Source organism: Amborella trichopoda, chromosome 2 (assembly GCF_054954075.1).
Source record: "Amborella trichopoda isolate Santa Cruz 75 chromosome 2, AtrichopodaSantaCruz75HAP2 v2.0, whole genome shotgun sequence".
Taxonomy (NCBI): Eukaryota; Viridiplantae; Streptophyta; class Magnoliopsida; order Amborellales; family Amborellaceae; genus Amborella; species Amborella trichopoda.
Window position 1 is genome coordinate 2,439,198 of NC_142337.1, and position 27,947 is coordinate 2,467,144.

The window sequence follows — 27,947 nt, forward strand, 5'->3', positions numbered from 1 at the left end:
TAGATCTCTGTGATGAGTGGAGAACACATGCAAATTCTGAGGTTCAACAAAAAGGATGTCAGATGTGTTTATGAATACAACTATTGCAATATATCTACCCTTTGAGGATTTTGGGCCCCCAAATTTTATTGGTCTATCATCTCGACCACCACCGTGAACATGAATCTGGAAAGAAAATGAATCTTTGGTCCAAAAATGGGCCATTTTGTACCTCTTTTTTGGAGCAGTAATTTTGATTCTCTAGAGATTATCAAATCTGCTTTGTTTTTGGAAGTCCAAATTCATGGATTTGTGGTAGAAATAGATCTGTGGTGATTCCTGACGTGTATTAGGTTCTAGGACCCATAGAAATCATGCAAGACTCATGAGTCGACCCATCCGCAAACAACCTAGGGCTGGCAATGAAAAGGGCAACCCAAGCTAGGGGCAATAGCCCAGCCCATATATTTTTTCCCTTTTTTTTTTTTTTTTTTTTTCACTAGGGCAAGAAACATGATTGTTAGTAGTTTTTATATTAAAAATATAATTAATATATGTATTTTTTAATTACAAAAATATACATACATGTGAGAGAATAAGAGATTATTAAATGGAGGGGAAGAGGAAGAGATAAAGTAGGGATAGATGGCATAGATAAGTTGGGAGGAGAGAGAATGTGGAGAACTTTAGTTGATTTATAGAGAGAGAAAAATATGGAGATATAGAAAGGTGGGGTGGGGTAAACATTAGGACTAATTACAGGGAGAGAGATATTAATAGCAATTAATAGAAGAGAATTGAAAAAAATTAATAAAAAGATGGTCAAAATAGAGAAATAATAACAAATCATAGAGCAATTTTGAAAAGTAAATGGACGCATGTAAAAAATAAATGGGGACCTCCTATCAAGGGAGCGGAAGAGGATGAGACCTAAAGTTGGGACCGATGGGAGAGATACGTTGGGAGGAAAGAGAATGTGGAGGAGAGTTTTAGGTAATTGTAGAGAGAGAAAGATTGGAGAGATATATAAAGGAGGCATATTATGTATGTAAATAATAATTGAGAATGGAAATAATATCAGCAGTAATTATGGCGAGATAGAGATTAATAGCAATTAATGGAAGAGACTTGGAAAAAAATTTCAATAAATAAAAAGTTAAAAATGAGAAAAGATAAAAAGTCATTGGACAATTTTAGAAACTAAATGGGACATCGTAATAAAATAATCGAGGACCTCCTCTGTCTTTATGTAGAAGAATGATCGTGTGTACAAAAATTAGTAAAGAATAAAAGATTGACACAATATGCAATAGACAATCCTGCTCATCCTGTGGACCGAGACGCCTACTCCTCCTGTGGACCAACACGCCTGCTCCAAGGTACAAGATAAAAAATCACGTGTACGAATGTGCAAGTGGGGTTTTAGTATTCCCACCCTCCACACAATATTTAGACCTCTTTGGCCTTGTACGTCCCTACCAAGGCCTCAGCCTGCTCCTGCACCAGGCGCCATGCGGCCGAAATGTGCCGCTCCTCCGTGAGCGTCCCACCGGTGGCGAACCGGATCATGTAGACGCCGCCGACCACGGCATGCGTCATGTAGGCGAGCCCAGTCGAGTTCACGGCCTCGAGCAGCTCCTTGTTGAGCTCCTCGCCGTTGTCGGTCTCCCACCTGGACCCAGTCGGTGGCGTGAGCCGGAAGCACACCATGGCGAACGTCCTCGGCACGACGATCTCGAACCGGGGGTCGGCGTTCACAAGTCCCTCGAACTGCTTGGCCATGCGGACGTGGCTTCGGAGGAAGTTCCGGAGGTTGCTCACCCCGTAGCTCCGGAGCACCATCCAGAGCTTCAGGGCCCGGAACCGCCTCGATAGTGCGATCTGCCAGTCCTTGTAGTCCACCACCATCTTCGACTCTGTCGCCTTGTTCCGCAGGTACTCGGGGTTCGTCGACAGCGATTGCACCAGGGCGTCGGGGTTCTTCACCCAAAGGCAACAGCAGTCGAGGTTCGTAAAGAACCATTTGTGCGCGTTCATGCTGTACGAGTCAGCAAGCTCGACCCCGTCAAGGAAGTGACGGAACTCCGGGCATATGCATGCACTGCCGGCGTAAGCGGCATCTACATGGAGCCAGACACCGAAGTCCCTGGTAACCCTGCCGAGGCCTTCCAGGGGGTCAACGGCAGTGGAGGAGGTGGTTCCTATTGTTGCACAGGCATAGAGGGGGACGAGCCCCGCTGCCACATCTTCTTCCATGGCCCTGCGGAGGGCAGCGGGCGAGAGCCCAAAGTTGCAGGCTTTTGTTGTTGGGACGGCACGGAAGTTCTCGGGGCGGATACCGGCAATCTGCGCTGCCTTCTGGAGGGCGCAATGCGTCTGGTCTGAGGCATAGACGACAAGTTGGCCAATCTTGTCACCCCCAATCTTCTTCAGCTTTCGGTCTCTGGCCGCTGCCAGGGTGCAGAGGATGGCCTCGCAGGTGGTCCCCTGGAGGACACCCCCACCACCTCCAGAGAACAAGAAAGACTTGGGAAGGCACAACATTTTACCGATCCAGTCAATCACGATGCTCTCGAGCTCGGTGGCGGCAGGCGACGAGAGCCAGTTGAAGCCCACGACATTGAAGCCGGTGCTCAGCATCTCTCCGAGGAACCCGGCAGTGCTACCACTTGAAGGGAAGTAAGCGAAATAGTTAGGGCTCATCCAGTGGGTGATGCCGGGGACGATGTGGCTCTTGACATCTTCAAGGATGTTCTCGAGGGGCTCGGGGTTGTAAGGGGCGGAGTCCGGGAGGCAGTGCCGGAGGTATCCGGGCTTGACCTCGCTACGCACTGGGAGCTTCTCGACATCTTGGTAGTAGTCGGCGATGAAGTCGACCATAATGTGGGCTTGCTTTCGGAAGTCCTCGGGGTCTAGAGGGTGGGATGCAGCCATGGCAGAGGAGTCGAAGATCTCAGGGAGGCTGCCCATCTTTCTCTTGTTTGGTGTTTTAGTGAGAGAAACTCTTTTAAGTTATAGAGAGAGAAAGGCTATGCAGTTCTTGAGGGATGAGAAAACAGGAGAGAGAGAGAGAGAGGGGGAGGGTTTACATATAATGGGAGAGGATGGTTATGCAGATAACCAGAGAGAGCGTGGTTATGCAGTGAATGAAAGAGTGTAAAATGGGTGGTAGAGAGAGAGAGAGAGAGGAGTATAGGGAGATGGGAGAGAGAAGAGTGGTGAAGTAGTGTGGGGATACACAGTTAGAGAGAGAAAGAAAGTAGAAGAGAGAGAGAGAAGAGGAGTGGTGATGCTAAGTGAGAGGGAGAGGGGAGGTTTTATAGTGGGTGAAGAAGGGAGTAGGTAGAGAGAGAAAGAAAGTAGAAGAGAGAGAGAGAAGAGGAGTGGTGATGCTAAGTGAGAGGGAGAGGGGAGGTTTTATAGCGGGTGAAGAAGGGAGTAGGTTGATTGAAGGGCGGGCCTCATGATTCTTCCGGGAAGGAGGAAGATAATGTTGAAGCGGCCAAAGTAGGCCGAGTGTTGTTGGACTTGGAAAAGAGTAAAAAAAAAAATAGAGAGAAAATAAAAACTAGAGAGAATACAAAGACAAAATACAATGGTAGAGAGAGAAAATGGTTGGTGGATGAATTAATCGGTGTTAATGAAAAAAAACAAGCATGTGCGAAGGCTTAAAGTCGCTGATTATTTGATACGTGACAAAGGCGGCATGCACATGTGTGCGTTTTTCTTTACGTGGTCAAAAAGTCAACATTCAAATTTTCATAGAGGCAGCATATACTTTTAAATTCAATAAAAAAGATAAGGTTTGGTCAAGGATTTCATATTTCACATTTTTAATTTAATTTCAAAACCCATAATGTACGCATGGGTGTAGTTGAAATGGGTAAAAATATTAATAATTGATAAATTAGCGGTGTTTTGGTAAATTTTCATATTAATTCATTCGTCATTCCAAAAAGATGTCAATTCCAGTAAATTTTAATTCCAAAATTACCTTTTCTCCGGATTAAAAAAATCTCGATATCCAAACATCCCTAAGTAAAGTAGCATTACATTGAATATTTAGGTATATGCTCATGCAGGAGTTGCAGAGTACATAAATTATTTACTCTTTCGCCTTAAAACCCGTATAAACCTGTATGAGTACTTTTAGGCGTTTATTACAAGGATTGAAATATACCATTAAACTGATGAAGAGTTTGATCTAGTCAAAATTTATTTTTTTGTAAATTAAATTGGTTGATCATAATTTTTAAATAAATAATAAAAATAAAAATTTAAAAGTATAAATTATATTAAAAAAGTGCTTATTAACTTTATTTCGCGAATCAAATTGGTCAATATCATACAACTCAAGAGATAAAATCAATCAAATATGATCGAGCTGATTTTTTAGGAAAGTTTTATTTTGCTTGAGAAATTTACAAAAAAACCCCAAGATTACACTTTTTATGTAGCTTACCTCTAACCTAACTTTTTCTTTCATTTTTTCTCCAAAATACAGCAAAAACCCCCAACCAAATAAAAAATAAAAAAATGCCTAAACTACCTTCTTTTACTTTTACCTTACCCATGCCTCTATCTCTTATATCCCACCAAAATAGGCTCTGACATTGTGTAGTGCAGTCCGGCAGTAGAGCACTCTAGAGTCATAGGACTCCAGCATTGTGTATGTGCAGTCCGACAATAGAACACTCTGGAGTCAGAAGGCTCCGGCACTGTGCAAGTGCTGTCTAGTAGAAAAACTTTTAGAATTACAGGGCTCTCGCAGTTGCAAAAGGCGGTCCGTCAGTAGATACTTCTGGAGTTATATGGTCGATAGTAAAAATTATAGAGTTGCTCTTAACTTTTTGGAATAATAGGTTTGGCAATGCGATGGTGCGCTATTGCAATGTGCTAGTGGGGTCTAAAAGTCAATATCAAATATGGCCAAAATGATTTTCGTGTATGGAAAGGGCATTTCCATCTAAAAAAATTAACTTTTTCTCTTGGAGGTATTTACATAGAAAGTTTGTTTTGGCGAAAAAAGTGAAAAAAAGGTTAGGTTGGGGTAAGTTGTATAAAAAGTGTGCGCTTGGGATCTTTTTTGTAATTTTTCCAATAAGTATGCCTCAACCAAGCCATCACCCCCTGAAGAAAAAAGAAATGAAAAAAAGAACAATATTGACATGCACATAAAAAAAGCATTGTTCTTAGATTGAACATAGAATATCTAAAATTTCCATACTCAAATCTAAGTATTTAAAAATTCTAAATTTTCGATACGCAAATCTAAGTATTTAGAAATTCAAAATCTATTCACTTTTCTCTAAAAATAATGGTCAAATTATAATTCTCCTAATTTATCATTTCCCTTCCACATTTTTTTAAGCGACAATGATTAATTGGTTTCCACGAAAATGGCAGGTGAGATGCTTGGTCCACAAGGAGGAACACGTTTAAAAGGTTAGGTTTTTTTAAAAAAAATAATTTAAAATCTATATTTAAAAATAAAAGAAATATTGGTTCCCTTGAGGTAGTGTATTATGTTTTATCTATTTTATTTTATTTAGCGTGGCAAATTCATCCATGAATCATTCTTTCCACGAGGGAAGTTTGGTGAACGGATAAAGTATTTTGTTAATCAGTGAACTGATCATGAAGAAAAAGTCTCATTGTCAAGAACAAACCAAAAAATATTAAATATGTCACTATTTCTGAAAATTCCAATAATACCCTTGGACACAAAATTTCCATGAATATCGAGACCTTGACATCAACCATTCGTTTTTCATATTCTCGTTATTTGAACTTTATTACCCTTTGTAACCTAGGCAATACCCTTTAGGATTTTTTTCTTTTGCCATAAAAATTATTATCATCAAGGTTTTAAAAAATAGATGGGGTGTATCCAGATTTTTTAATGGGTTCGATGGATTGGCAATCTAGATCTGCCTTATGATTTCCAGATCGAGTTATATCAAAAACTTTAAAAACTAAAAAAATAAAATAAAAAATAAAACTAATCGATTATGTCAGAGAACCGACTAAAACTGACCATGTCATGAGGGGCACCTGCCAATTTCCAATATTTTACCTGGGCAGATTCACCATCGACAATTTTGAATCCGAATCAACTAGTTTCTATCTAAATCGGTGTTTTTATAAACCTTGGTTATCACAATTTTAGTGAAACCCAAACAATGGTGTTATGCCAATAAAGCCACCATTTTAGGAATCCAATGAGTTCATAATCAATTTTGGGTTGGTGAAAGAAAAGATAAGGAGAGTGTTTTAAAAGCCACAAGGTTGTAATTTTTAGAAACAATTCGAAAAACAAAAAAATATGACAAGTTCGAAAAAAAAAATTCTATAAATACATCCCAAAAAAAGAAAAGAAAAAAAATAATAGATGAAATCTCATGTCCGTAGGTGCGAGGTTAGGAATTTTAGATTCATTCCAAGGTGAAATTCTTTAAATGAAGTTAAATTAAGTGAGAGCATTTCACACATAATGCATACAGTGGGACAATAACCTCTGATCAAACTATCATTAACATTCCAAGCATGTAAAATCAGAGAAGTTGGCATTTGTTCACTTGTCCACACAATATATGAGAAAATATTTTCACACTTTTTAGTGTCGTTCCACTCTTAACTGCTTAATTTCACATCTGACAATTTAGTTAGGTTGCCAATGGGTTAAGTCTGAGGTAGGACAACCCCAACTAAAACCCAGCTCTTGTCCCTACAGGCCCATCGCAAGCTTGGCGTAGCCATGGCCTTATCAGGGGCCCGGCTAAATATAGTTTTTTAAAAAAAATAAAAGAACAAAAATTAGGAAAGGTCGTGCCTCTCTTATTGCTGCCCTTCCGAGCCCTCAAGCTACTTATAGTGGCCTAGACCCTTTTATCCGGGCCGTACCGCGTGGTCCATCCGGAGTCCTAGTAAAGTCATTGCTGATTATGAAGTTTTTGTATTTTCTGTATACAGTGGCAACTAAGTAATTTCCTCAAGTTCAAACCGAAATTCTTTTTAGTACAGCTGTACCCAATCCCAGGCCCGCCGATTCCTGAGTCAACATATTGCCATCCAGTTAAAGGGCACAATCGAAACTCTTTAGAAAGAGCACAGACGAAATGGGGACTTGACACGTGTAAGAACCTACGTGCTGGATTGACCCAATCTAAGAACGCGTGGATCTTCGCTCGTGTAAAGCGACGACGCGTGGAAAAGACGCGGCGGTTTCGTCACACAAGTACACGATTAACTATTTATGGAATATTGTAACTTTTTTAGTGATATTTCAACCAACCAACTCACAATTTTTAAACATGAATTCAATATGAGCCATGAACAATTCTAAAAGAAATAAGCCAATGAGAATCATCCCACCCTGTTATAAGTGAAAATTTTCAAAGTACAGTGTTAAATATCAGATGAACTAAAATAGGTGAAGAAATGGAAATTATTTATTCAAGAGTTTAACTCACCTTGTGTTAGATTAAAAACTTACAAGGGGGTATAATTAAAAAATAAAGTGTGATACATAGATACATTGGTGTTTTAAAACATGGATTGGTAGATTAAACTTGTTCACCCATGGAGCTGATGTAGGTCAGTGAATCCACCACGAGTCAAGCAAAAAAAAATTACTAAAAGTTATAAATAAGTGGGAATTTTGATATTCAAGTACATATGAGAACTGGTTCACCCACACATTGAATTCTATTAGGATTGGCTATTTCCAAATCAGATTCTCCACTACTGAGCTTTACTTCACCTTGTGTTAAGTGAAAATTTCAAAGGATAGTGAGAAAATGTTGAAAAAGTTTTCAAAAGTGAAAAGCTCAAGACCACCGATTTCTTTGTGAGTATTTTATGGCACAGAATTTATTGATAATGTTTGTTGTTTCAATTTTTTAAAGATTAGGGAAAGTTTGTCAATATGTTTAATCATGATGATTTTGAAGGAAATAAATATATGTTATAGCATGAAGTTAAGAGAAGGATAAGGTTTCTATGGGTATTAGGCTTAAGTACAGATATTGCACCTTGTTTTGCAAGCTAGGGGATGGATTTCCAAAGAGGTTTCACCAAGTTTATTATGGCAAAATAGAGTTATACATATACTACTATCATAACACTCAAAAAATAAAAACTCATATTCCTGCCCCTAAAGGAACGTACTATCCATCTGCTCATTCAGGTAAAACCCTATTTTTAGGACATCAAATTGTGGGTATGTAGCTCTTTTGGACGAAGAAGTTACTATACAAGATGCTCTTAGGAGAGCATATTATACACGTTAAAATAAAAAGTGAAATTAATAAAAATACAACCATTTTTTTCCACTATTTAACAATTTGCCCCTTTAAAACTATTCCAACCAGTATTGTCACATTTGTTTCGGAGTCTTCTTCGGTTTGGTGAGAAAAATGAAACAATTCGGTGCTTCGACCGATTCGTGAGACGATTTTAGTTTTTTCTTAAAAAACATTTAATATAAATAAATTAGATATTTATATATAAAATATATAAAATTAATAAAAAGTTTAAAAATAAAATAAAATAAAATATGCTTTGATAGGTATTCCTTTTCTGACCGAAGCATCCCGAAGCTTCAAGCCAAAGCAAACCCGAAGCTTCCTGCCAAAGCAAACCCCGAAGCAAGCTAAAGTAGCCCGTGCTCCTCTTCGCTTCGGTTTATGCTTAAAATCCAAAAGCTGTGGCCGAAGCGAAGCGAATTTGATAACATTGATTTCAACCCATGGTTACATCTATTTTGATAAATTTCTCAATAAAAGAAATCAACACATTATCATTATAATAATGAAAGAGAAGCCATGCTATTATGATAGTAATAGCGTAATAACACAATGAACTATGAAGACTTAATATTACACACGCATGCGCGTGTATATCGAGTTCAAGAGAGAGAGAAAATAGTGATAAAAAGAATAAAAAGGAAATTAAAGAAATTTTTTCCAAATAATTTGATCGTTTTGGGGTATTTATTGAGCCACATTTAAATTTCATTAGAAATAGGGCAAGCTCATAGTTTGCCAATAAATATCTATATTACGAACTAGTTATCAATTGATTTGTCGTCAGCAATGTATCTCTTTTGGTTGCTTTTTTTTTTATAAGTATGGCATAGTTATCAAGATTAACCTAACCATTGAAGCGGTGAGGAATTTAGTCCAACCAAATTGGTAGAACCAGGGTTTGAAAACTCACCGAGTCGAGCCGGACTCGCTCGGTTCGATTCGAAAATCGTCCGCTATTGAGCCGGTTCCACGAAAAATCGGGAATCGCCTGTATCCATAGAGAACCGGGCGATTCCCAATAGTGAATCGCGAGATTCCCAATAGTGAATCGCGAGTCTCACCGAAAAAACCTGGGCATTCTAGTAAATTCCCAATAGTGAATCGCGAGTCTCACCGAAAAACCTGGGCATTCTAGTAAATTCCCATTTGTGAATCGCGAGATTCCCAATAGTGAATCGCGAGTCTCACCGAAAAAACCTAGCCATTCTAGTAATTTTTGGGTTTACAAGTGGCCGCCTCACGGGAGCAACAGGTGGCACCTAAAAATCCTCCACACGTGGTAACTCACCTCATATGTCTGCCCCCTCGCATCACATGTTTGCCCCTCGCTTTTCTGCACGTACAGTGCAACATCTATTACACAGGAATTTATAGAGAACAAAGCGACGCTCATCCTTCGATGTGGGATAATTCCCACAAAAAATCATTAAAGCAGGATGAGTAAATATATATTATTATAGAAGCTAATAAAATGACATTAGGCGACGTGACGGTGTTGGTTGACAACTCCGATTTTTCGGTGAACATCTAGAGTTCGAACCTTAGCGCCCGTCCTCGTTTATTTTTGTTGTAAAAAAAATAAACAAAGGTAGAAAATACTGTTGTAAAAAAATAAAAAATAAAAAGCTTTTCAAGATAAAGAAAAAAAAAATAGTACAAAATTTTTTTATTTTTCTTGTAAAAAAAAATACAAGGTAATATAACAAGTATTTCTTGCAAAAAAATAAAACAAAAGGTATAAAAAAATAAAATGTACTTTGGCAGCATCAATTTTTTTAATTTTCTTGTAAAAATAAATAAAAAGTAATACACCAAGCAAAAAAAAATGTAGTACAACATCTTCTTCTTTTGTCAAAAAAAAAGAAGAAAGATACTCAACAAGTATCATATTTTTCTTGTAAAAAAAAAAAAAAGATAACACAATAAGTATTTCTTGTCAAAAAAATAAAAGGTATTTCTTAATACAACCTAGGAATAAATGGTCTAATTATATTTTTTATTTTTAAAACATGATAGTTTTTAACATAAATTTAGTAATATTAATTTAAATATAAGATTCATACAATGAGGCTATTTGAAATCTCTCGCTTTCTACTGACAATCTCTTCCACTAATTTATTCTAGAAACCTAAAAAATTTAAAAAAATTATTACGCATTCTAATAATTTCTACATTGATAACCAAATCTTTTATTTTATTTATTAATTTTTGTATTATAAATCATGTAGTGTACTATTTTTCTTACAGTTGTCAATAATACATTTTAAATGAGATGATATTATAAAATATTTTGGATTTGTTATTATTTATATAATAAAATAATTATAAAATATTGTTGGTATATAATATTATAGTTAGTTAGGTTGTAATAATTTGGGTTTTTTTAGCGGATTAGGGTTTTCCGTCAATTTGAGATTTTAGTGGCCAATTTTTCATCGATTTAGTCAACTCTTTATTATAGTCCATAAATGATTATATACTTAATCCATGATAATTCTATTATTTCTTTTGTATGATATAAATTTAATGGTCAACATAAGTTCATACAGGAAAAGAACATCTCAATATTCATAAATTGATGAAAACAATAAAAGTTAATAATGTAGTACCTCCATTTCTTATTGAATTCCTAAACAACAACATTTATAATGAATTTTAATAATTTTTTTGAATTTTTTTAAAGCTTAATCCGAGCGTTTCGGCTTGATTCCTGATCTGGATCGTCAATTCACCGATCCAAATCGATTTTTGAAATGTCCGATCCGAATCACCAATCCGTTTTTTAAACCACTAGGTAGAACCAATAATCCCTATTATGTTTCTAGGATTGAAACCCAATACGCTCATTGTTCATTAGCTTCTCTGTCCTCCGCAATATAATATGTAGTGCTCTTTCTCTCATCCCCAAGCTCTAAACAAATGACTCTTTCATCCCCAACTCTCTCTCGACCTCAATATAATCCTGTAATTAGAGAGAACAGAACCACACCCACCAACCCAACAACCTCAGATATTTGCTGGAGACATTGATTTATACTACATTGGTTTCTACTTAAGAGCAACACGCTTAGTAAGCCCATTTGCATCGGTATTCGCTTCTCTATAGACACGGACCATTATATACACAAATGGTCTTCCTAAGCGTGCTCAAAAGACACGGACCATTATATACATAAATCCAAAACATCCAACTTGCCCACAACTATTATAGAGATGACACCTTATTACACCAATTTGTTGATTACAATTATAAAATACTCGATCCCATTAACATAACTTATTTTTATATTTTCCAAATTTTTTAAAAAATTTTGAAAAATGTCTCTCGCGACAAATCAATTTTTTTAAATCAGTTTTTACAATACTTTTTAACTTCATTCGGATGCGTTTTGTTTAATCATATTTTAAATATATTTTTTAGTATATTTATATTTTAATTTGTTTTCAACTGATCAAGACGTGCCCGGTTAGGCTAGTTGAACCGGCCTTTTTACCGATTACTCCTACTCGGCCCTTGGCCAATTTTCAAGGCTTGTTCGATTTTTCGAACACTTGTTTTCATATCATCCACAAATACTCATTCTAGAAACTAGAGAAATATTTCAAAAAACTTTGCGGCTTTGGTTTTTGACAGGAGTGTATGGACCTTAAAATTTTAGGTAAAATTTCTAATGCTTCATTTTATATGCAAAAAATTACAAAAAATGTTGGTCAACCTTTTTTTTTTTTTCTTCTAAAATTGGCCTTTAGTCAACACAAATTTTGATTTCTTTAGTTTTTTTGTTCTTTTCTTTAGTTTTTTAGTTTTTTTGTTAGTTGAATAAAGCTTTAGGGTACTGCCCTACCAACGAAAAAAATAAAAAAATTACAAAAAAAATCAAATTTGGATTGATCAAGGGGTAGTTTTGAAAAAAAATAAAAAAAAAGGGTTGACTGAACTGTTTTATAATTTTCGCTTGGAGCATTTTGTATTGGGAAAGCTTTCTATATTCCCCCTACAACATAAAAGTTCTATCCTCCCCCTACCATCCAGCCGTCCATTTTTTATCAAGAGAGCCACACACCGTTTATCTTAAATCCGACATATCAAAATATTTTATTTTAAAATTTTTTAATGCGAATTTTCTGAATATGAAATTTGGTACATGTCATCTTCTCATTGGGGTGCACCTCTAAAAAATATTAACAATAATTTTTTGATAAAAAATAATAACCAAAATACCCTTTGAAACTTTCAAAGGTATTTTGGTCATTTTTATTTTATCAAAAATATATTTTTTTATATTTTTTGTTAGTGTGAGTTTAATAGAAGAATGGACGTCCAAAATTTGATATCAAAACAGTTTATAAAAAATGCTCAACTATAATAATGGCGTCTTCCAATAATCACACATCCCAAAATACCTTCGCCAAGGGTAAAAGAAGCAATTGGCTTGAGCCACTTAATTTGGAACCAAGGTTTTAAAAATGTCTGTGACCTGGATCGTTCATTTGAAAAACTAGGTTAGAGCGGTAGATAGGTGATCTGGATCTCTTGGATCCAGCCTTAAAGAATTAAAAAAAGTACTGAAATTTCTTTAAAATCAAATTTTTGACTAAACAATTATGATATTTTATTATAAGTTTTTATTATTTAATTGAAAATACAAGAATAATGAGAACTTTCCTCATGTCTCAGTATTTGTTATCTATATCATACATTTTACAGTAAAAAAGAAATTCAAGATGTAACTCACAGCAATCGAATGCATCTCTCGAGCTTAACTTTTTTTAAAAAAAAAAAAAAAAGTTCTGGACAAAAAAACTATGACCCTAGCAATGACAATAATGCATTAATAAAAACCAAAAAAACAATCTTGGAAGTGGCAATTTGAGAAGAGAGGCTTTGATAGGTGAGTTTTGGAGAGAGAGAGAGAGATTTGTAAGTGAGTATTGGAGAGATGTAAGGAAGGTTAGGAGGTTTAAAGATTGGTAAATGAAAGCGAGGCGGAAGCTTTGATGCCATGTGAATTTATGGAACCATAGAGCGAAAGTGAAGAGAACGTCTCAATTCATTCAACATCAATCGATTTACACATTGATATAATGAAAAAAGTTGGACTTGACGGTAAATAATAAAAGAATGACGTGAATTCTGTGTTCATCACGGGGACCAAGACGGTTGCTCCAACGTACAAGATAAAAAATCAGGTGTGGAATGTACAGGTCGGATTTTTAGTATTACCACCCTTCCCACAATGCATGGACCTCTTTGGTCTCGCAAGTGCCTAACAAGGCATCAGCCTGTTCCTGCAGCAGGCGCCATGCGGCCGATATGTGCCGCTCCTCTGTGAGCGTCCCGCCGGCAGCAAACCGGATCATGTACACGCCGCCGACCACGGCATGCGTCATGTAGGCGAGCCCAGTCGAGTTCACGGCCTCGAGTAGCGCCTTGTTGAGCTCCTCGCCATTGTCAGTCTCCCACCGGGACCCAGTTGGTGGTGCGAGCCTGAAGCACACCATGGCGAACGTCCTCGGCACGACGATCTCGAACCGGGGGTCGGCGTTCACGAGCCCCTCGAACTGCTTGGCCATGCGGACGTGGCTCCGGAGGAAGTTCCGGAGGTTGCTCACCCCGTAGCTCCGGAGAACCATCCAGAGCTTCAGGGCCCGGAACCGCCTCGATAGTGCGATCTGCCAGTCCTTGTAGTCCACCACCATCTTCGACTCTGTGGCCTTGTTCCGCAGGTACTCGGGGTTCGTCGACAGCGATTGCACCAGGGCGTCGGGGTTCTTCACCCAAAGGCAACAGCAGTCGAGGTTCGTAAAGAACCACTTGTGCGCGTTCATGCTGTACGAGTCAGCAAGCTCGACCCCGTCAAGGAAGTGACGGAACTCCGGGCATATGCATGCACTGCCGGCATACGCGGCATCTACATGGAGCCAGACACCGAAGTCCCTGGTAACCCTGCCGAGGCCCTCCAGGGGGTCGACGGCGGTGGAGGAGGTGGTTCCTATTGTTGCACAGGCATAGAGGGGGACGAGCCCCGCTGCCACATCTTCTTCCATGGCCCTGCGGAGTGCAGCGGGCGAGAGCCCAAAGTTGCAGGCTTTTGTTGTTGGGACGGCACGGAAGTTCTCGGGGCGGATACCGGCAATCTGCGCTGCCTTCTGGAGGGCACAATGCGTCTGGTCTGAGGCATAGACAACAAGTTGGCCAATCTTGTCACCCCCAATCTTCTTCAGCTTTCGGTCTCGGGCCGCAGCCAGGGTGCAGAGGATGGCCTCGCAGGTGGTCCCCTGGAGGACACCCCCACCACCTCCAGAGAACAAGAAAGACTTGGGAAGGCACAACATTTTACCGATCCAGTCAATCACGATGCTCTCGAGCTCGGTGGCGGCAGGTGACGAGAGCCAGTTGAAGCCCACGACGTTGAAGCCGGTGCTCAGCATCTCTCCGAGGAACCCGGCAGTGCTACCACTTGAAGGGAAGTAAGCGAAATAGTTAGGGCTCATCCAGTGGGTGATGCCGGGGACGATGTGGCTCTTGACATCTTCAAGGATGTTCTCGAGGGGCTCGGGGTTGTAAGGGGCCGAGTCGGGGAGGCGGTGCCGGAGGTATCCGGGCTCGACCTCACTACGAACCGGGAGCTTCTCGACATCTTGGTAGTAGTCGGCGATGAAATCGACCATAATATGGGCTTGCTTTCGGAAGTCCTCAGGGTCTAGAGGGTGGGGTGCATCCATGACGGAGGAGTCGAAGTTCTCAGGGAGGCTGCCCATCTTTCTCTGGCTCGGTGTTTTAGTGAGAGAAACTCTTTAAGTTATAGAGAGAGAAAGGCTATGCAGTTCTTGAGGGATGAGAAAACTGGAGAGAGAGGGTGGTTATGCAGTGAATGTAAGATGCTAAAATGGGTGGTAGAGAGAGAGAGAGAGAAGAGGAGTGGTGATGCTAATTGATAGGAAGAGGGGAGGTTATATAGTGTGTGAAGAGAGAAAGTAGGTTGATTGAGGAGGGTCCTCAAGATGGTTCGGGGAACGTAATGTGGAAGCGGCCAAAGCTGGCCGAGTATTGAACAAGTGGAAAGAGTAAACAGAAAAGTCAAGAGAGAGAAAATAAAAAGTAGAGAAAGGATACACGGAAAAAGACTCAAGTTAGAGAGAGAAAATGGTTGGTGGATGAATTAATCGGCGATTAATTAAAACAAAACATATGCGAAGGTTTGAAGTTGCCGATTTTTTACAAGAGACAAAGGCGGGCAGCACATGTGCGTGTTTTCTTATCGACGCAGTCAAAAAGTCTCAAATATACAATTTTTCATAGAGGCAGCATATACTTTTAAATTCAATAAAAAAAGAGAAGGTTATTCTTCTTGGTCAAGGATTTCATATTTCACATTTTTAATTTAATTTCAAAGCCCACATATGAGTATATTTAGGTTAAAACCCATATATCAGTATATGTAGGTGTTCAACTTTACGGATGTAACCTCCTCAACCCAGCCGCATTCAGTCTTGAGTCCACATATTACAGTACCAGTCATAGGGCGCAAATGAAATTCTTCAACAAAAGCACAGACAAAATGGGGAAACAAAATCTACTTTGACACGTTTAATAAACCCAAGGATCTCTATGGTTGCCCTTGGCTCCTGTGCGGCGACGACGCGTGGAAAAGACGCGCCGCTTCACTCAGTTTCTAACCAACCCACACAAGGGAAATGATTGCTTCACACGTGTGCATGATCCACTATTTATGGAATATTGTAACTATTTTTTTACTATTCCACACTACCTACCCTCTAGTTTCAAACTTTCAATGAGAACCGATACTAAAAGAAATAAGCAAATGAGAATTCTCCATTAGAGAATACACCCCACCTTGTGAAAGTTTTCTATGTACAATGTTAAAAATCCAACGAAGTTAAATAGATTAATAAGTGGAAATTACCCATTGAAGAATTTTAGCACGCCTCGTCCCCATCGTCATCATCATTTTAGTTTTTTTTTAAATAATTAAGATCAATAACATAAAAATCCTGGTTCTCCATTCACTTTTATTAAAAGTCATATCCTCAGTGAAACCATAAGTCCCTAAATATTTTCAGACTACTTCCAACCAAGTCCTTTTAAGCTTGCCCCTTGCCTTTTTTAGTCATTCCCCTTGAATTAACTCGCACCTCCTAACAGTAATTGTACTTGATCGGCACTACTTATGTTAGGTGAAAAACTTAAAACGACATAATTTTAAAAAAATACAAGTGCGATAAATAGATAAACTAGTGTTTTAAAACATGGATTGGTGGAGTCAATTGTTCACCCATGGAGCTGATGGGTAAGTGAATCCACCGCGAATCAAAAAAAAAAACTGAAAAAAAAAAAAAAAAAAAACCATGAGCAAAGAAGTGGGAATTTTGAGATTCAAGAACATCTGAGAACTCGTTCACTCACTTATCGAATTTTATTAGGATCGACGATATCCCGTTCAGATTCTTTATTTTAAAATACTTAGCTATACGATTACCACTACATACCTTACTTCATGTTGTGTTAAGTGAAAAATTCTAAAGATAGTGAGAAAATGTTGAAAAAGTTGAAAAAGTGAAAAGCTCAAGACTGCCGAATTCCTTGTGAGTATTCTACGGCACAGCATGGAATTCCTTTTGAGTATTTTATGGGACAGTATTTATTGATAATGTTTCTTTTTTCAACTTTTTAAAGATTAGGGAAATTTGTAATTAATCAGGATGATTTTGAAGGAAATAAATCTGTTATAGCATGAAGTTAACAGAGAAGGACAAGATTTCTGAAAAGGACTAGGCTTAAAGTACAGAGATTGCACCTTGTTTTGCAAGCTTGGGGTTGAATTTTCAAAGAGGTTTCACCAAGTTTATGACAAAATAGAGTTATAAACATCTTACCATTATAACACTGACAAAATAAAACTCATATTCCTGCTCCTAAAGGAGCATACTATCCATCTGCTCACTCGGGTAAAACCCAAGCTAGAAGTATTTTTAAGACTGAAATTTTGGAAGAGGGAGTTAGTGTACAAGATGCTCTTAGGAGAGCATCCTATTCATGTTAAACTAAAAGGGGAAATATATCAAAATACACCTGTTTTTTCAACTATTTAACAATCTACCCCTTTTAAAACTCTTCCAACTCATGGTGACATCAATTTTGATAAATTTCTCAATAAAAAGATATCGAAGAGAACCCATGCTATCATGCAAGTAATAGCATAATAACACAATAAACTATGATGACTTAAATAATGAAAAAACATAGTGATAAAAATAATAAAACGGAAATTTAAGATTTCGAAATAATTTGATGATTTTTTGGAATTTATTGAGCAGGGTATTTACTTTTTATTAGAACAAGGACAAGTTCATAATTTGCCAATAAATTTGTACATTACTAGGTAGTTATCAATTGATTTGTTGTCAACAATGTATCTCTTCCGGTTACTTTTTATAAGTGTGATGGGATAATTATCAAGATTAACCTAGCTATTGAACCAGTGAGGGGTCTAATCCAATCTAAATTTGTAAAATCAATTGGTTTTTATTTTAAAAATAATAATAATAAATAATAGTTTAAATATAAAATATATTTAAAAAAATCAAAAATTCAAAATATTTTTATAAAGACGGACATTTTGTAAGAATTACATACCATTTATTTTCTTTCTCAGTTGATAATGAGATTGACATTGCATTCCTTTTTCTCGCTTTATTTATTTTCTCGATTTGTTTATTGGGTGGAGATATATATTTTGTTATTTATGGTGCCAAATTTTCAAAGAGTCCAGCTAGCTACCACCGAAGTTATGGATAATGTTTCTCTCTCCCCAAAACTTTCAAGGATAATAGTGATTTACATGCGGACCTTGCAATTTGTCATAAAATACGAAATGCTCTATTTATAGGTAAAAATTACAAAAAAGATCGGTCGACCTCCATTTTTTTATTTTTTATTTTCAAAATTTCGCTTCAGTCTGAGATGGAATCCTCGACCCGAATTTTAACTTCTTCCTCTTTTTTTTTTAGTTTTTTTTGTAAGTAGGGTAGTGCCCTACTAACGAAAAGAACCTTGACTCTACTTTCTAGACATACTCTCTCTTACCCTTCCCCCTCCTCCCCAACTTTTAAAATACTAAAAAAACCTTAATACCATTTTTTTTCACACCTTCCCCTATTAAAAAAGTGAATAAATTTATGACCAAAATATCTATCTCTCCCCCTTATACCCACGTTTTCATAGTACCGGACCGGCACTAAACAGTACGGGACCGGCTCCAAAACACTACCGAATCGGCACTATGAAATTAAGATGGGATCAAGAAAACATATAAATGTTTTTTTTTTTTTTTCTGAGAGGCTAAATGTTATGTGTTTTTGATAGTTGAAAACCGTGTCATTCAGTGTTTTAAAAAACGCCGAATCGAACCGGACTCGCCCGGTTCGACTCGAAAATCACAAAAAGTTGATCGTATCGGCTAAAAAATCGGAAATCGTCCGGTTCTAGAGAGAACCGGATGATTCTGCACAGTGACTCGCCGAGTCACTGTGCGGAATCGGCGAGTCCGTGAAGAACACGGGTTGCACAGTGTTCTTCACGGGATTCTTTGAAATTTGTCATTTTTTGATCATTTTTCTTGTTTTTTTTGACATGTGATCTAATTTACAGGCTGTAAACAGCTTTATTCAGCTTTTTCAAAGATTAAATGGTTGAAAAATTTGGTGTTTTTGGATCACGAAACTTGCTTTTTTAGGGTTTCCGCCTTTTCTGAAAGTTTCATGCCAAATAGGGCATGAATCTTTCAAAATTTGTAGGCATTTTGATCGTAAAGCTGTGAAACAAAACCTTTTATCACTAATTTGTGATAATCGTTGAAAAAAACAGAGTTTTTTGGAGATTGAAGGCTTCGGTTCACAAAATCAAGTAAGAAGTTTGGGTTTTTTTTTTTTCGGCTATTTGATTTATTTCACGGCATATTTTGAACATAATGAGTTCAATAATTAGGGTTTTTAATCTTTATTGTGTCTAGTATGATTTAAAATTTTCAATTTTATGTAATCTGGTCAATTACAGCATGAAATTTGAGATGAACACTGAGATGTTTGCGGAACAAAAATTCCGCTGTTTTTTTTTTTTTTTTCCGCCTTTTGATTTTGTTTTCATGATATATTAGAAATAATGTGTTAAAAATTTAGGGTTTTGATTCCTTATATTGTTGTTTATCAGAAAATATACTCAATTGGATGTAATTTATTCACTTAGAGGTGGATTTTTGAGTTAAAATCGCTTATATAAAATGGCTCTGTGAAGAACATAATTTTTTTTTTTTTTTTGTAATCCATGATCGAATGTTTTGTAATACTTGATCGATTTTTTTGTAATCCATGATCGAATTGTTTTTTTTTTTTTTTTGTAATCCATGATCGAATTTTTTGTTCTTTTTTTTTTTTTGTAACCCATGATAGAATTTTTTGTAATACATGATCGAATTTTTTGTAATCCATGATCGAAATGTTTGTTTTTTTTTCTTGTAATCCATGATCGAATTTTATTTTTTATTTTTTATTTTTGTAACCCATGATAGAATTTTTTGTAATCCATGATCGAAAGTTTTGTAATCCATGATCGAAATGTTTGTTTTTTTTTTTTGTAATCCATGATCGAAATGTTTGTTTTTTTTTTTGTAATCCATGATCGAATTTTTTGCTTTTTGTTTTTTATGTAACCCATGATAGAGTTTTTTGTAATCCATGATTGAATTTTTTGTAATCCATGATCTAGTTGTTTTTTTCTTTTTTTGTAATCCACGATCGAATTTTTTGTTTTTTTTTGTTTTTTTGTTTTTGTAATCCATGATCGAATTTTATGTAATCCATGAACGAATTTTTTGTAATCCATGATAGAATTTTCTGTAATCCATGATCGACTTTTTTGTAATCCATGATCGAAATGTTTGTTTTTTTTTCTTGTAATCCATGATCAAATTTTTTGTTTTTTTTTTTTTTTTGTAACCCATGATTGAATTTTTTGTAATCCATGATCGAATTGTTTTTTTCTGTTCTTGTAATCCACGATCGAATTTTATGTTTTTTTTTTTTTTTTGTAATCCATGATCGAATTTTATGTAATCCATGATCGAATTTTATGTAATCCATGATCGAATTTTTTGTAATCCATGATCGAATTTTTTGGAATCCATGATTGAATTTTTTGAAAATTTGTGATTTTTTTTTTTAATCCATGATCGAATTTTTTTTTGTAATCCATGATCGAATTTTTTGAAAATTTGTGATTTTTTTTTTTTTAATCCATGATCGAACTTTTTGAAAATTTGTTAATTTTTTTTTCTAATCCATGATCGAATTTTTTTTTGTAATCCATGATCGAATTTTTTGAAAATTTGCTGTACTTTTTTTTTTTATTTCTTTTTGTCTATGATCGAATTTTTTGAAACATGATGATTTTCTGAAAAGATGTGAAAATCGTGATAAAGTTTTGATTATCATGATGTATTAAACCCAATTTTTAATTTTTATTGTTTGAGTTTGCTGTAATTTTTTTTTTTTTTTTTTCCATGATCGAATTTTTTGAAAAATGATGATTTTCCAAAAAGATGTGAAAATCATGACAAGGTTTTAATTATCATGAGGTATTAAACCATATTTTAAATTTTTATTGTTAAAGTTTTTGTTGAAAAAATTGTATGTTGATGGATTATTTATGCAAAAAAATGCATGTTATTATATTTTTAATGCAAAACTGTATTTTTTTTATCTGTTGTTCATGGATTTTTTAGTTGGAATGACTGATGTTAGCTGGCTCTTTGAAGAATTGTTTTTATTATTAATTTTTTAATGCAAAAAATGTATGTTCTTGATATTTGAGTTGTAGCCATGTTTGGAGCTTGCATTTTGTATTATATTATTCTGAATGTTTGTAATTGATATGTACGAAAATATTATTGTCAAAAAAGGTATTTTGCAATAACAAATAACAACGAATATGACTACATGAACTACCGCAACATATTATCACTATACATGGTGATTATTTTTCTTTTTGAACTGTCAGGTTAATTTTATACTTTTTACATCTTAAAACAGTTGAATCATGTCAAGATCTGCAGAAGACCCTGCATGGCAACATGGGGTCAGACTTGATCCCAACAAGAAAGACAAAATTATTTGTAATTACTGTCAAAAAGTGATAAGTAGTGGGGTACATAGGTTCAAGCAACACTTGGCAGGGGTTAAGGGAGAAGTTTCTGCATGCACTAGTGTCCCTAGTAATGTAAAAAAACAGATGGTGGCAATTCTTAATGCTAACAAAGGTTAAAAAATTGCCAAACATAGGATGAATGAGGAGATAGCTAGTTTATATACACCATCAAGCAGAAATGATACAGAAGAGCAATATAATAATGACCTAGAAGAGCAATATAATAATGAGCTGGACATGGCCACAAGATTGAGTTTACATGAACAATATCAGAGGGAACGTGGGTTTAGAATGCCCGGTGGGTCTAGCTCAGACATGCATGGTGGGCCTAGCTCCGATATGCATGGTGGGCCTAGTTCAGATATGCATGGCGGGCCCAACTCGAGCATGTATGGCGGGCCCAGCTCAAATATATTTGGAGGGGTTGGTGGCAATATGTATCAAGGAGAATCAGTTGTTGAAGAAATTGTTTCTAGGTTACCTAAGAGTGCCAGTATTGCAGGTCATGGTCGTAAAGACCCATTTCTCTCAAAGCCTAAGTCACAACAGATGACCTTAAAAGGCATGGTTAAAGGTACAAGAAACATGTTAGGGAGATATGTTGGTAAATAGTTCTACGATAAAGAGATTCCCTTTGATGCAGCTAATAGCCCATATTTTCCACCTATGATTAGTGCAATCCAGAGAGTCGGGCCAGGGGTAAAACCCCCGACGGCATATAAGCTCAGTAGGCCAATATTAGATGAAGAGATAGAGGAAGTTAGAAAGTGGATTGAATAATATAAACAGAGTTGGCCAAGGACAGGAATTACTCTCATGAGTGATAGTTGGTTGAATAAAGTTAGCAAAAATGAGTTTTTAAACTTCTTGGCCTATTCCCCAAAAAGTACAGTTTTTTTGTCTAGCAAAGACCTATCAGGGACGAAAAAGGATGCAAACTTCTACGTACGACTATATGATCAGATAGTGCAGGAGGTGGGAGATAAGCATGTAGTCCAGTTTATTACGGACAATGCGCGTGCATGTGTTTCTGCGGGCAGCAAGTTGATGGATAAGATGAAGCATCTAGTATGGACCTCGTGTGCTGCACACAGCATCGATCTTATGTTAGAGGAGATCGGTGAGATCAAAATTGTGAAGGAGACTCTAGATGAAGCAAGGTTGGTGTCGAGATTTATATACAACCACTCTAAAATTTTATTTCTATTTAGAGAACACTCTAAGAAAAAAGAGATAATCAGGCCTGCCATAACCCACTTTGCGACCGATTACTTAGCTGTGGACTCCATTCGAGAATCTGAAGGTGCATTAAAGAGATTGTTTACTTGTGAAGAGTGGTTAAATGACCGCCTCTCGAAGTCCAGTACCGGTATAAAAGTGGACAACATAATCTCAAATAGGCTGTTCTGGTCTTGATGTTTTAGTGTTGTAGAGGCCACCGCCCATTTGGTCACGGTGTTAAGAATGGTGGATGCTGACAAGAAAGCTACCATGGGTATCCTTTATGAAGGTATTGAGAGGGCGAAATCAGCTATTGGGGAGAAGTATAATTTTGCTAGCAAAGTGATCGAGATGATAGAAAAGAGGTGGAACACCAAATTTGGACGTCCAATTCATTATGCTGGTAAATATATATTTAGATCATTACAATGTTTCAGTTTAAATCATTTTTTTATGAAATTGTAAATGACATTTTTCTACGTATATATTTTTTAGGTTACTACTTCAACCAAAAATTTTTCTATTTGACACCTAAACAACCCCACAAGATTATAGATGGGGTCAGATACATTATTGCAAGGTTGGAGAGAAGCCATCGAAACCAAGTAGCAGTAATACAAGAGGTATTATTTAATGTTTGGGTAAGAACTTCATTGAGTTGTTATATTTGTGAGGAATAATGCACTAAAACGTAATATATTTGTTTTAGCTTGCTATATATAGGGATGCTATAGAATCCTTCGGAACTAGACTTGCCAGAAATTCTCGAACTATGATGGATCCAGGTTATCCCCTCACTAATATTTTGTTCATTCATATATTTAATCTTATGAATTGTTCTTGCCCTTACAATGCTTTTTACATTTTAATCCAGCTGAATGGTGGGAGATATATGGTACTGATGCACCTCACCTAAAGAGGATAGCAATCAAGGTGCTCTTCCAGACATGTTCTGCTACTGGCTGTGAGCGCAATTGGAGTACGTTCCAATGGTTGCACACTACTAGGAGGAGTCGACTCGCTTCTGAGAAGCTTCATAAACTAGTCTACGTTCATTATAATTTAAACCTCAGAGAGCGACAAATAAGAAGGAAGCTTGAAGACTATGGGCCGATAGACTTAGACACAATATTTGTCACAGACAGCAGACCAATGGGTAGTAGAAGAGGACGAGCCAGTATTGCACAAGAGAGCGTTCCTTGAGGCTATCGGTGATGAAGATATTGAAGAAAGTGATGAGCAGCATGAAAGAGGAAGCAGCCAGCCAATGTATCCACAATATGTCGGTGATATTGCACCTAATGAGGGAGAGTGGAAATGGGGTCTAAGTGAAAATGAGAGAGATGATGATTTTGAGGCCATCCTATCCCAGCCATATTATTCACATATCGAGTCCCAACAGCAACAGTGCAGGGATGAGCACAACAGTGCAGGTAAGCATGAAGGATGGACAAGCTTCGAGGATTTTGGATTGGGAACACAACAAAACACTAACACTCAGGGATTTGGAAATAGTCAGACGCCCGCTAATATCGATGATTCGTTTTTAGATCGAATCAATGAATTGCCAAACGAATTCAATCAATGGCACCAGCGTGATCAAGAAGAACAACAACGTCGTCTATCATTTTATTTTTAGATCGTATGTTACTAATTTTATGCTTTATTGTAGTCCATGTATGTTGATATACTTATTCCATGATAATTCTATGTTTATCCTTTTGTGTGATGTAAATTAAATGCTGAATGGCAGTTCATGCAGGGAAAGAACATATCAATATTCACATATTCATTCAAAAACATGAAAATTCTTAATGGAGTACCCTCATTTCTTATTGAATTCTTAAAAAACAATATTTATAATGAATTTTAATAATTTTTTCGGATTTTTTTGAAACTTTATTCTGACAGATTCACCCAATTCCCGATTCGGATCGTCGATTAGCCGATTCGGATCGGTTTTTTGAGAACCCGATCCGGGTCACCGATCCGTTTTTTAAACCATTGGTGTCATTATTATGCTTCGGAGTTGATGGTATTGTCTCTTGTACTCTTAGAATTGGCTTTGTGCTATGACAAGGTGGGGTCAAGGAAACAATAAAATTTGAATAATTGGCGACTTTGATGGGCTTGACTGAGGTTTTGGTGCATAAGAAAGCGTACCATTTCAAAACAAGTTATTGCATCTTGTTTTGTTATCATAAGAATTGCAGTACCGCTCAAAAAATGCCAATGCCATAAAATTCCAAAAAAGCGGTCAGCTAACACACTCACACGCATTTGGTCATGGATTTTCTTATATATGTATTATAATATATAGAAGAAATTTATATAGAGCCGAGACTCTAAACAATCAAATTAGAGCCCATATCAAAAATTTCACTAGACGAGGTTGTTTTGATGCCCAAATATCTTCAAATTGATCATCTCGACATCAAGATGTATGAACATGAGAAAAAAAATAGATTCAAGTTTTGGAAGTAAAGCATCTTGTAGTGCATTTTTGGACCATCAATTTTTAAGATTTTCAAGTTTTCATAGATATGCTCAATCGACATTGTTTTTTACGCTTTAAATTTTATAAGTAGAGATGGAAATATATTTTAAAGCTATTACAAAGATTTTCAGTATTGAAACCACATTTCTTAACATTATTTGAAGGTGCGCTCTACTTTGATTGTTTAGAGCCTCGGCTCTAAACAAACCGCACCCTAAATATATTGCCATCCTTGAATGCGTGTCGTGGTCAAAAAACTCGGCGGGTAGGAAAGCAATGAAAGCGAAATTTTACCACAAAAAAAAAAAAAAAAAAAGGCCAATCCATCGTATGTTGTTTGGCCCATAACGCTCATGGAAAATAAGCGATTTGTTTTTAAAAAAATTTATATATGGACACTTTTTCTTTTTCTTTATTATCATATGGGTATCAGAAAAATAAAATAGCAATAAAATAATAATTTTGAAATAAAATATTAAAAATATGAAAAAAAGTTTTGTTACGCTACACCATTTGGTAGCGTACAGTCTAAAAGTCCTCAACATTTTTAGACATATAGATACTTTTGAAATATAATACAAAAATTTTCAAGTAAGGGCAGTTTTGGTTATTAAAAAGGGTAGACTTGATATTTCTATAAAAACATAATGAAATTCTATTAGTAGTTAAAAAACAATTAATGCATCTTATTAGTGATGCTACACATCATATCGGTGATGTCATTATCCAATATTGTTAATAAATTTTTTTGTTTTTATTATGAATTTTTACTTTACTCTTGAATAATTACTTAAAATACCTCTAAACAAAAAGTTACTACACTATAAGATAATGGTATCTAAGTGTCCAATAATGCTGAGAATTTACACTACCTGTAGCCTAACAAAACCCTATAAAAATTGGTTGGTCTATATTAACAAAACCCTATAAAAATTAGTTGGTCTATATTAACAAAACCCTATAAAAATTGGTTGGTCTATATTTATTTTTAAAACACAATGCTTCGACGAACATATAATTCTTACCGGTTTTTTTAAAGGTTGATTACTAGTTTGATAGGTCTTGAGTTCCAAAAGTACTTCTAGATAGGGTTTTTTACGATTTTGAGTATAAAAAAATACTTCTTGATAGGGTTTTTAACAAAAGGGATTAAAGAATACAATGTGCTCTTTTAGACGGTATAATTTTATTTTTTTTATCGAAGGGAGTGAACTTGTCTTATTTCTTCTCAATCTAATGTTGTCATTGTAGGACAAAAAGACAAGTGCAAAAAAAAAAAAAAAAAAGCTGCAATTTAATAATATAAAGGAATAAGTTGTTTCTAAAATTGGCACTCATGTTTCCTTCTCTTTAAAGTGCTACCAATATGCAGTGATGCCTTTCCTCTCCCTCCACCAATATGCACTTACGTATCTCCATTTACATGCTCTCTCTCCCCTCCACTATGACCTTTCTTTCTCTCACTCTCTCTCCAGTATGGGCTTCTCTCACTCACTCTCCACTAATATGGCCCGGCCCTCTTTCACATAGGCCTAATTATGCAGAGCGACAGCACCAAATGCCAGCTACTTAGCATAACTCTCTCTACACCAATATGGAGTCATTTCTCTCTCTTACATACTTTTTCTCTCAACTTCCTCACTAAAATGGACAGGCGTAAGCATGACAGAGCAACGCCGATGTCACATTATGGCTCCATGCAAGTCAAGTTGAATCTGATTACAGAGAAACAGTGATGCACTTTATCCCAACAACTCTCACATATTTTGCCATTTGGCAACTTAAGAATGGCTATGTTAGAGAGAGAGAGAGAGATTTTGGTGAGGTTGGTATAGAGCATATACTTTATTGGTGACAAGTATAATCTCAATATTTTATTGAAAGTTATATTCTAACACACACAATTTGATGTCGTGCGAGAACTAAGAAAGTGAGTGTTTACGTGCTTCTCCATTTAAAAAGGTTAATCCTTTCTATCTTCCTTGAAAAGACGAGCTCTTGTTGGCCATAGCTTTCCTCAAAGGTTTTCTCATGTTTTGCTTTAGCGAGAAACTAGGCTCTCAGGATTAAAGAATATTAACCAATTTATCAATAAAGTAGTTATTTGAAAAGAATTAGTCTATTATTAAAAGAATATCTAAAGGATGAGGTTTTTATAAGGCTTAGGTTTATGAAACAAAATAAGACATCACCTCAAATCCCTGTCTGGAAAGTACTTTTAGCAATGGAAATCTCTATTATGGCTGTACAATCAATTTTCAACACTAACAATAAAATTTGAAACTCAAAAAATAGTACAAATCTTGTGAGCACTGATTTTTAAAGCAAAATGGGTAGTCTAGATAATTTATTACAATATACACTTTTTTTAGAGCTTAAAATCGTATTTTTGTTTTACAAGCATAATGTTCAAGTCAAGCTAATCAATGTAAAGGTTTTTTAATGCTTAACTTACAATTTTCAATGAGTTATGAAGTGAGGATTTACTTATTTTCATCGGGCCGCAGCCCTATCAAAATCATTTTCCATACCTAAATACCCATATTGCATACTTTGTACTGAAAAATTAACATCCCAAGATTGAATAGGAACCATTTAATTTATGGAGGCCAAGATAAGTGTTGAAGATCTCAAACCGCAAACTTGTATTTTTTTTCTTTTTAATTTATCATATGATGATTCCTAGTTAGATCATAAAACTTCATCAAAAAGTCCTACA

General features: G+C 36.2%; 2 protein-coding genes across 2 annotated transcripts; both read right to left on the reverse strand.

The window, feature by feature from the left end:
• Window positions 1-1,197: 1,197 nt before the first annotated feature.
• Window positions 1,198-3,418, reverse strand: LOC18427198 (tyrosine/DOPA decarboxylase 2). The gene has a single exon (XM_006836252.4). The coding sequence runs from the start codon at window positions 2,947-2,949 to the stop codon at window positions 1,429-1,431; it is 1,521 nt and encodes a 506-aa protein (XP_006836315.1). The 5' UTR covers window positions 2,950-3,418; the 3' UTR covers window positions 1,198-1,428.
• A 9,903-nt stretch (window positions 3,419-13,321) lies between these two features.
• Window positions 13,322-15,226, reverse strand: LOC18439440 (tyrosine decarboxylase-like). Its single transcript, XM_088857380.1, has one exon. The coding sequence runs from the start codon at window positions 15,048-15,050 to the stop codon at window positions 13,509-13,511; it is 1,542 nt and encodes a 513-aa protein (XP_088713506.1). The 5' UTR covers window positions 15,051-15,226; the 3' UTR covers window positions 13,322-13,508.
• Between the last annotated feature and the right edge of the window lie 12,721 nt (window positions 15,227-27,947).